Below are 11,297 nucleotides of genomic sequence, written 5' to 3'. Positions count from 1 at the left end.
GTAACAGTATTTCACAGAGATCTCAACACCATAGACTATAAAATTCAACCCCTTTTTCTGAGCAACTGAAATAACACCATTCCAACACACTTTATTTCCATCTTGTAGCAGCTCTCTCCATATAAGGCCATTCCTCAGTTCCACTGGCCTAAAACAATTACCCCATTCAATGCATCTCAATTTCATCAAACTATTGCATTCAAAGAGAACACAAACAAATTACTGCTCCACCAATTCACTCTCACCCACTATGTTAAATTAATCCTCTATTCCCTTTTATTTTAGATCATAAGCACAACACAAGCACCACACCCATTATCAGGAGCTTCAAACCCCTGCACAGCACTATACATCAATATTTTCTAATTTGCCCAATAACTATTAGTTTCTATTTAAATCAAATCAATGTAGCTTTTATCAGTACGTCACAAATCAAAGTCCTGCCATTTCTCTCTTTTTCAAGAGTGAATTTTAGGCCTTACACACTTGCAGAAAGAGACCCCCCTTGCAAAGCATAAGATTTCAAAAATTCAATAAAATGAGAGGAACTAGACCCATGATCCCTTTTTTATCCCAATAAAAGTCATCATATGGAGATTTCAAAATTTTTCTCCTTTCCCCAATAACAATTTTCCCTTTAATTCCCATGATTAAACCTTACAGTTTCCCCAATGTACCCTATTAATTACTTAGCTTTACACCTTGCTCTCCTTTCTCCTATTCTGAGCATCTAAAAACGTCTTTCTGGAGCTCATTGTCTATATTTTCTTAATGTATAGTCTCCAAGAAAGCTCATAAAATCGTCTCTCTGGTGCTCATTTTCTACTGTTTTCTTTAATGTACTGTCTCCCAGAAAGCTCATTTATTTTTACTTTATATATTTTACTTTAAAAACGTCTTCCGTTCAGGCTCATTGTCATAAATAAACAAACCCCTCATTTTATTGAGGTTCATATTCTTTAAATAACTGTCCTTGAACGAAGCTCAATTTCTCATAGTCGACCCATTCACACATTAACAGCATGCTTTTTATTGCCGCCCTTACCTTATTCCTTTATTCCTTATTTTTTAATTTATGCTACCTTATGAGATGTAATAATTCAAAAAGAGGCAGCATCAATACAGTGTTCGTCAACAGTGTTTCGAGTGGGCACCCCTAATTAAATCTCTGCATCACACCTCCAATGTCTCATCAAACTGACCCAAAAAATCACCTAGTGAATTTTTCAGGATTTTGCGGCCGGGCTAATCCCGCCTCCACGAGGGCTTATCCGAATCAGCGGCTTCCTTTCTTTATTTAACTCTCTTATTGTCTCTTTTTCTCTTTAATTCCTTTTCATTATCCTTAAAACCTTAAATAAATTTTAACCAAATGCCACTGGGCCCAGGGCTTCTCACTATTTCAATACAATCCAATTCCACAATAATTCAAAGCTTACTTTCACGCAATGACTGTGATTCATGTCTTACAGTTTCAAGCAAAAGTAGGGCCCTGTTTACCCAAACGTGCATGTCATCATCAGCTCACCTTATCGTTACTAATTAAGCTATTCTACTTATACTTTTTCCTCTTTACTCTTTTCTTCATTATTCCCTTTTATTTTCTTCATTTCTCTATTACTATGACTACAGTTAAAAATTTAGAACGGAGAACTTTATCCAACACCATTATCAACACAACACTATATACACTATTGAGTCTATTTCGGTGCAACCTTTTCTGCATCAGACAGCCCAAACACCCAACCAGCGCTCAAATTTGTGAAAATCTCACCTTCTATTTGCCGGCTTTTAAGCGGGAGTTCGAATGCAGGGGTCATCTGAAGCAGGCAGGTCACAGCTCAAATCCAATCCTCGTCGCCATCTTTGTTGTTAACTTTTGCTGTGTTGTGAAGACAGGTGATGGAAAAGAATCTCCGCAGACACGGTTAAAAGTGTAAATACATCTTTATTTACCAAAACAGTGTCTTACGGGTTCTTAAGGATCCCGTGAGAGATAGTGTTCAATTCCGAGCTCAGATCATCTCTCCCCCATGTCTATGATCTCTTTCCGCTGGCTCGGATCCTTTCATCTATATAGTTCTCTCCTTTCCAAATAAGGCAAACATAGAGGATAGTTTACATTTGCATGCTCTAAAGCAAACCTGGGCATTGTACGGCCCCCGGGCCGCATACGGCCCTTTGATTGACTCTGACCGGCCCGTGTAACGTTAAGTGGAAATTACAAAATAAACATATTTTCTTATTTTACCTGATGCATGGACTGAAGCTGCATTGCTTTTATTTTGAAGTTGATTTTTATTTACGTACATGATGACGCAAAACGTATATTGAGGCATGGGCGTGATTTGATCGTTGTCACTAAGTCACAAGACGACTTTAGCCCTCAGAAATGTCTGCTCATGCTAAAAAAAGAAAGGTAGATGCCGAATGCAGGGTTTTCAACAAAAATTGGACTGCTAAGTATTTATTTACTGAAGTGAGAGGTAAAGCCGTGTGTTTAGTTTGCGGGGAGCAGATCGCCGTGTTTAAGGATTACAATTTGAGTCGGCATTACGAGACGAAACACGGGGAGAAATACAAGAACGTGACTGATGCTGAAAGGGCGCGGACATCGGAAGCTTTGCTAGCTAAACTGCAAAAGCAGCAAGGCTTTTTTACCAAGCTTCACACATCCAGGGATGCAGCAACATTTCTAATCTTAGAAATATTGCGAAGATGTAAAAAAGCTGTCCTAGTGATACTATGTGCTGGTCAAATGATAAATCCAGGTCAATTATGACACCAACATTTTTTGCTGCTGAACCAGGTTTAACTGGAAAGTCAGCGAGATTTAAAATTTAAATCTGATAATTTATTTCTTGCCACCTTTGGACCCAAAAGCAGGACCTCTGTTTTGTTGCTGTTTAGAAGGAGGAAGTTACGCAACATCCAGCCTTTCAAGAGCTCTCCTGCGACATCTGGCAACCCGTTTGGCTGTTTCTGTACCCGTTTGGAAGCTGTTTTGATCGCTCGGGTGTTCCTGTTTACTCGTTTCCACTGTTATTTCTACATTTATATCTGTTTTTATAACCTACTAACCATCCATAGATCTATCTTTTAGATTGTCTCCGCAGGAATATTCATTACAAAGGCACTAAAACTGCCACCGGACCCTGGAGTAACGTTCTTGGTGTAAGTTACTAAAATCAACTAAAAGCGGTAAGTACCTGCAATTCCATGGCTACTACTGGCTGTTTTGCCTGCTCAGAGTGTGGCATGTTTAGTTTAACCCCCTTTTCCACCTCTAGCGGTAAAGATAGTGGTTCTGTTTGTACTAAGTGTCAGCTAGTTAGCTCTCTGGTGGACAAAGTGGACCAGTTAGAAGTGCGCATCCGGAGCTTATTATTAAGGGATAAACAGCGAGATTCAGTGTTAGCAACTCCGGGTGCCTTAGGGAGAGTTGGCACCCCCACGACTCCAGCGTTAGAGCCCTCACAGCGGGGTGAATGGGTGACGTCTCGGCGTCATAGCCGGAAAGCTAAGGCTGATGCTAACGCTGAGGCCAAAGCTAGCCCACCGGGACACCACGCTCCTCCGATTCGCGTGTCAAACAGGTTTGCCCCGCTCAGCGAAGCACCCGCTGAGGAGCCTGTTAAGAGTGCTCTGGTTATAGGAGACTCCATTGTTCGACACGTGAAACTAGCTACTCCTTTAGGGGCGCCGGCAGTAACAGTTAGCTGTTTATCGGGAGCCAGAGCGCAGGATATTAGTGGCAACCTTAGACTGTTAGCTAATAGGAGATATTCGAGGGTAGTCATTCATGTAGGGGCCAATGATATTCATCTGCGGCAGTCTGAGGTAACTAAGGGTAATATTACAGAGGTGATTAAACTGGCCCAGACGATGTCCGATGCCGTAATCTGCTCTGGCCCCATACCAATGCGGCGTGGCGACGAAGCTTACAGCAGACTTTGGGCGTTAAACTGCTGGATGTCCAAGTGGTGTTCCGAAAATCAAGTGGGCTTTATAGACAATTGGTTACGTTTTGAGGGCAAGCCTGGTCTTATAGGTAGGGATGGTATCCACCCCACGCGGGAGGGTGCTGCCTTACTTTCTTGCAGCATAGCACATAGTCTTTTAGTTAGTCAGCAGAGTAGTGTAGATAACTGCTGACAATCCAGAGCCGGGACCAGGCCGCAGACAGGCTAAACCGACCGTCTGCGAACTGTCTTGAGGCGTCACCCAGGTTCAACTGTATTGAGACTGTGTCTTTCCCCCGAACTAAATGTAAAAGTAGAAAAACAAAATCAGCCTGTCTCAGCAACCTAATCAATATTAAATCATACACAACACCTAGCAGCAACACCTCAAAACTAAAATTTGGGTTACTCAACATAAGATCACTAAACTCAAAAGCACTCATCGTAAATGATATTATAAGTGATCATAAATTCAATGTTTTCTGTCTCACGGAAACGTGGGTTAGACCAAATGAATATTTAGCACTAAATGAAGCCACCCCCCTAGGCTATAATTATGCACATAGCCCAAGAATATCAGGCAAAGGAGGTGGAGTATGTGTAATTTACCAAAATACCCTAGAAATTAGTCTTAAACAATGTGACACCTTCTCTTCTTTAGAGGTACTCTCCACTATTATTACAAATCCGGTCACAAAAAAGGACGCATTTTTATTATGCAACATTTACAGACCACCAGGGCCTTACTTAGAATTTCTGAAAGAATTCAGCGATTTTGCTACAAACCTAGCGGTGTGCAATCATAAAGTTATAATTGTAGGAGATTTCAATATCCATTTTGAGAAGGAAAGTGACCCACTAAAAAAGGCATTTACCTCAATCTTAGACTCTATTGGTATTACTCAAAATGTAACAGGGCCTACACACTACTGCAGCCACACTTTAGACTTAGTTCTGACACTAGGTCTTAACATTGACAAAATTAATATCTTACCGCAATCCTTAGCAATCTCCGATCATTACTTAATTTCATATGAGCTATGTTTAAGCCATAATATATGTAAGAACCCTTGCTATTCTACAAGGCGTATAATAAAACCATCTACCGCCCTACAATTTATAGAAAACCTACCAGAACTATCGACCCCAGTTCCAACTCCATCAGACCCAATGGACCTAGATGTACTAACTGATTACATAGAAAATACCTGTCGATCTACTTTAGAAAAGGTAGCACCACTTAAACATAAAAGTATAAGACAGAAAAAGCTCACACCATGGTATAATGATAAGACCCGTACTTTAAAACAAACATTACGAAAACTAGAGCGGAAATGGCGATCAACCAAGCTTGAAGTGTTCCATTCTGCTTGGAAGGACAGCTTTATAGAGTATAGAAATGCCCTCACTAAAGCTCGCTCAGCATATCTGGCCTCGCTGATCTCCAATAATAAAAATAATCCGAGAGCACTGTTTAGTGTGTTTTCCAGAACTACAAAAAATCAAGCAGGTTCTGAACAACTAATTCCAGCAACTCTCACCAGTAAAGATTTTATGGACTTTTTTAATAATAAAATTGAGAATATTAGACAACAAACTCAAGCCACAGGATCAAATCCATCCTGGCTGCCACCCGATGTGAATGATATAAAACATAATATAACTGTAAAAGGAAGACTTGAAACCTTTTACCCACTCCCACAATTAGAACTAGAGAAGATTATCACCTCCGCAAACTGTACAACTTGCACACTTGATGCAATTCCCACAAAGTTGCTCAAAGAAGTACTACCAGCTATTATTGATCCTCTTTTAACTATAGTAAACTCATCCCTTAGTCTGGGCCATGTACCCAAAGCTTTTAAACTAGCAGTTATTAAACCTATGATCAAGAAACCAAATCTTGATGCTAGTACACTGTCTAATTACAGGCCTATTTCTAATTTGCCATTTCTGTCCAAGATCTTACAAAGAGCTCAACAACTTAGTTCATATCTACATAAGAATCATATATATGAAAAATTCCAATCTGGATTCAGGCAACATTATAGTACAGATACAGCTCTAGTCAAGATAACAAATTATCTTCTTCTTGCCTCTGATCAAGGCCACGTATCCCTGTTGGTGCTTCTTGACCTAAGTGCAGCCTTCAATACAATAGACCACAATATTCTCATAGAAAGGTTAGAAAACATGGTTGGAATCACAGGGACAGCCCTATTATGGTTCAAATCTTACTTAACGGAACGTTATCAATTCGTAAAAGTAAACAATCTAAATTCAAATTATTCTAAAGTAAGATTTGGAATTCCACAAGGCTCTATTTTAGGACCATTATTATTTACATTATACATGTTACTGCTAGGCACAGTTATAAGAAACCATGACATTAACTTTCACTGTTACGCAGACGACACACAATTGTATATTTCAGCCAAGCCCGATGACAAACACAGATTAAAGAAAATAGAGGACTGGGTAAAAGACGTGAAAGGCTGGATGTTGCGTAACTTCCTCCTTCTAAACAGCAACAAAACAGAGGTCCTGCTTTTGGGTCCAAAAGTGGCAAGAAATAAATTATCAGATTTAATTTTAAATCTAGCTGACTTTCCAGTTAAACCTGGTTCAGCAGCAAAAAATATTGGTGTCATATTTGACCCGGAATTATCATTTGATCAACACATAGGTAGTATCACTAGGACAGCTTTTTTACATCTTCGCAATATTGCTAAGATTAGAAATGCCTTATCCCTTCAGGACGCAGAAACATTAGTACATGCCTTTATTACTTCAAGGCTTGACTACTGTAACGCACTACTGTCAGGATGCACCAGCAGCAATTTAAGAAAACTTCAACTAGTTCAAAATGCTGCAGCTAGGGTCCTCACTAAAACTAGAAAATTTGAACATATCAGCCCAGCTTTATCATCACTTCATTGGCTGCCTGTTAAATTCCGCATTGACTACAAAATTTTGTTATTAACATATAAAGCTCTACATGGGCTTGCTCCTGAATATCTTCAAGATACAATTTCCTATTATGAGCCTCCACGTTCACTCAGATCACAGAATACTGGATTTTTAATTGTTCCTAGAATTCAGAAGGCCTCAGCTGGGGGAAGAGCCTTTTCTTATAAAGCCCCCAGACTCTGGAATGATCTTCCAGAAAATGTTCGTGACTCAGACACAGTCGCAATCTTCAAATCTAGGCTAAAAACACATCTGTTTAGTTTATCTTTTGGTAGCTAATGCTCCCCCATAGATAAAGGCAGCAGATCCGGGGGGTCCATGGACACAGGGAATTATAGTAAACTGAGACGCTGGTGCTGTCGTCCCGCCGCTTCTCGCGATCACTCAGGTTTGTTGACGGTGGAGCGGAGGGATGCCAGTGTTTCAGGATGCTCCCGTGTCTGTGTGTCCTTCTGGTTCTCTCCTTTTAGTTAAAGCTGTCATAGTCAGATCTGCCGGAGTCATTAGCCACACTCTGGAAATTTTCATATTTTCTACTTTACAAACACAAAACAGTTCAAAACTAATTCCACCCCTTAACATCTTTCCGAGTAAACAACTGCCCACCTGTCTGTCTGGACACTGATGGATGACTGTCGAGATCCTCCTCCACACTTCAGACCAGCTGCCCACGCTCCAGCAACCACCAAGTGCCTGAAGCTGTCCCTACACTGAAGTTCTCATGGACTACTAACTATCATCACCAGTAGATTGACCAGAGGAGGATGGGTCACCCCTTGTGAGCCTTGGTTCCTCTCAAGGTTTCTTCCTCAGCTGGGGGAGTTTTTCCTTGCCACTGTCGCCCCTGGCTTGCTCACTTGAGGGTTTTACATTTGTTTTTACATTTCATGTCAAATCTTTGTCTTACTGGAATTCTGTGAAGCTGCTTTGTGACAACATCAGTTGTGAAAAGCGCTATATAAATAAATTTGATTTGATGATTTGATTTGATTTGTTATCTTGACTAGAGCTATCTGTGCTATGATGTGGCCTGAATACAGATTGGGATTTTTCATATATATGATTCTTATGTAGGTATGAACTAAATTGTTGGGCCACAGCTTTTTCTAAGATCTTGGACAGAAATGGCAGATTTGAAATAGGCCTGTAATTAGACAGTGTACTAGCATCAAGATTTGGTTTCTTGATCATAGGTTTAATAACTGCTAGTTTTGCGTTCATGGCCCAGGCTAAGGGATGAGTTTACTATAGTTAAAAGAGGATTGATAATAGCTGGTAGTAATTTTGTGGGAATTGCATCAAGTGTGCAAGTTGTACAGTTTGCAGAGGTGATAATCTTCTCTAGTTCTAACTGTGGGAGTGGGTAAAAGGTTTCAAGTCTTTCTTTTACAATTACAATTTATCATTCACATCGGGTGGCAGCCAGGTCAGATTTAATCCTGTGGCTTGAGTTTGTTGTCTAATATTCTCAATTTTATTATTAAAAAAGTCTATACAATCTTTACTGGTGAGTGTTGCTGGAATTAGTTGTTCGGAACCTGCTTGATTTTTTGTAGTTCTGGAAAACACACTAAACAGTACTCTCAGATTATTTTTATTATTGGAGATCAGCGAGGCCAGATATGCTGAGCGAGCTTTAGGGAGGGCATTTCTATACTGTATAAGGCTGTCCTTCCAAGCAGAATGGAACAATTCCAGCTTGGTTGATCACCATTTCCACTCTAGTTTCCATGATGTTTGTTTTAAAGTACAGGTCTTATCATTATACCATGGTGCGAGCTTTTTCTGTCTTATACTTTTATGTTTAAGTAGTGCTACCTTAAAGAAAGCCACTCAAAGTCCCAAGCCACTTATAATATATTGCCATTGGACAGTGAGTTAGCACTAGTGCGCAGGACCCATTAGATGATTTTTTGCCGAGCCTGAGAGCGGGTCCAGTGCGCTCAGGGGAACACGCCACGAAGTTCCACACTCTCCCTGAATCTCTATTCCTCTGGTGGAAAGAGATATGAATTTTCAAAGTTTGGGCCTTTTATCCTCAATTTTCATCAGTCCACCAGGTGGCACATGGAACGTCCCAATTCACATATATTTGACATAAGTCAAATATATTACAATTGGGATCCCAATTGCAATATATTTGACACAAGTCATATATATGTGAATTGGGACCCCAATTGCAAAATATTTTACCCAGAGCCCCTTGCTCCCAGAAGGGAGCTGGGCTGTGATAAGGCTTGCCCCAGAGCCTACCACTGGTGCTAAGACTCCCATAAGCCTCTGGTTCCCTGCATCAGGAAGCCCCAGGCTCCCAGAGGACCCAGGCTCCCAGAGGCTCAGAGGCCCCAGAGGCCCCAGAGACCCAGAGGACCCAGAGACCCAGAGCTCCAGAGACCCGGTGCACCGGTCGAACCTATCTGGCCCACACTTAAGCCCCCCTTAACCAAACCCTTGCCAACATACCAAACCAATTAGCCCGCCCTGCCAGAACCACTGCCCACTGGTAGACCTGCCAATTGAAATATATTGGGAGTGGGATGGCTGCTCAATTGCTGTATAATATATTGGAAGTGGGATGGTTGTCCAGTTCATTCTGCCCACTGGGAGAATCACATTCTGCCCTCTGATAAGGCTTGCCCCGGAGCTTACCACCGGGGCTGAGACTACAATTTGGGGCTCCCAGAGGACCCAGAGGCCCAGAGACCAGAGACCCACATCCTGGCCTCTGATAAGGCTTGCCCCGGAGCTTACCACCGGGGCTGAGACTACAATTTGGGGCTCCCAGAGACCCAGGCTCCCAGAGGACCCAGAGGCCCAGAGACCAGAGACCCACATCCTGGCCTCTGATAAGGCTTTCCCCGGAGCTTACCACCAGGGCTGAGACTACGATTTGGGGCTCCCAGAGACCCAGGCTCCCAGAGGACCCAGAGGCCCAGGCTCCCAGAGACCCACATCCTGGCCTCTGATAAGGCTTGCCCCGGAGCTTACCACCGGGGCTGAGACTACAATTTGGGGCTCCCAGAGACCCAGGCTCCCAGAGGCCCAGAGGCCCAGGCTCCCAAAAGGACCAAGTGTCCAATTGCAATATACTGAGTGCAAGTCAAATATATTGGAATTGGGATGTTGACAATACATAAATATAAAGGTTATCAAATATCCATATGTTTCCATGGGCAGTATATGTGAATTGGGATGCCATGTGCTCCAAAATGAACATGAAAGGTTTTTTGTAAAAAAAAAAAAACCCAGAAATTTTAATATGAAATGACAACAAGCCATGTTGTTAATGTGATTTGGACCTTTTACGCTCCTTCTGGAGCCTTGGACCATCCCCCAAGTTTGGGCGGGACTGTAGAGAGGTCAAAGTTGAATGCATCCCATTTGCAATATATATGACACTGTTGAATATATTGGAAGTTGGATGGTGTAGGTTATTCCATTCAGAAAGCCAATCAGAGCCAAGCCTAAAGGGATGGGCCCGACGTTCTGAACTTATAGATGGTGCAACAGTGCCTCTAGTGCTGTCCAAATTGCAAATTTAACCACGGATAGCAAATCGGAAAGAGTTAGCACTCAGTGTCCAACAGATAATTTGTTTGTATGGCAATTGGGATCCAAAATCAGAATACAATCCAACTGTAACAATGTGTCCAATGGCAATATAATTGAATGGGCCATAGTCCAACCGACAGGTATTTTCTAAGTAGTCAGTTAGTACATCTAGGTCCATTGGGTCTGATGGAGTGGGAACTGGTGTTGATATTTCTGGGAGGTTTTCTATAAATTGTAGGGCGGTAGATGGTTTTATTATACTCTTTGTAGAATAGCGAGGGGTCTTATATATTATGGCTAAGACGTAGCTCATATGAAATTAGGTAATGGTCGGAGATTGCTGAGGATTGCGGTAAGATATTAATTATGTCAGTGTTAAGACCTAGTGTCAGAACTAAATCTAAAGTGTGACTGCAGTAGTGTGTAGGCCCTGTTACATTTTGAGTAATACCAATAGAGTCTAAGATTGAGGTAAATGCCTTTTTTAGTGGGTCACTTTCCTTCTCAAAATGGATATTGAAATCTCCTACAATTATAACTTTATGATTGCAAACCGCTAGGTTTGCAGCAAAATTGCTGAATTCTTTCAGAAATTCTAAGTAAGGCCCTGGTGGTCTGTAAATGTTGCATAATAAAACATGGCAATAAATATTTTCACCAGGGATTCTAGTTGCTAAATTCTACTCTGATGTACTTTTGTAATAGTTTCCAGTAAACTGTGGACCAGCCTTTGAACCACGAGTCTTGAGAGATTTTAATATATATACAATTGTAGCCTAATATGACATAAACCTCTTGTCACCATTAAGGCTG

The 11,297-nt window shown here is 41.4% G+C and overlaps 1 protein-coding gene across 1 annotated transcript; it reads left to right on the top strand.

The window, feature by feature from the left end:
• Positions 1 to 3,582: 3,582 nt before the first annotated feature.
• Positions 3,583 to 9,364, top strand: LOC136706635 (uncharacterized; the record flags this gene model as incomplete). The annotated part of the gene is made up of 2 exons (XM_066680233.1): positions 3,583 to 4,107; positions 9,230 to 9,364. Coding segments are annotated over 2 exons (660 nt in total), but the record flags the coding sequence as incomplete, so codon positions are not given.
• Between the last annotated feature and the right edge of the window lie 1,933 nt (positions 9,365 to 11,297).

This window comes from Hoplias malabaricus, chromosome 9 (genome assembly GCF_029633855.1).
Source record: "Hoplias malabaricus isolate fHopMal1 chromosome 9, fHopMal1.hap1, whole genome shotgun sequence".
In the NCBI taxonomy this organism is placed as follows: domain Eukaryota; kingdom Metazoa; phylum Chordata; class Actinopteri; order Characiformes; family Erythrinidae; genus Hoplias; species Hoplias malabaricus.
Note: the sequence above shows the minus strand (reverse complement) of the source record. Positions and strands in the feature narration are given on the sequence as shown.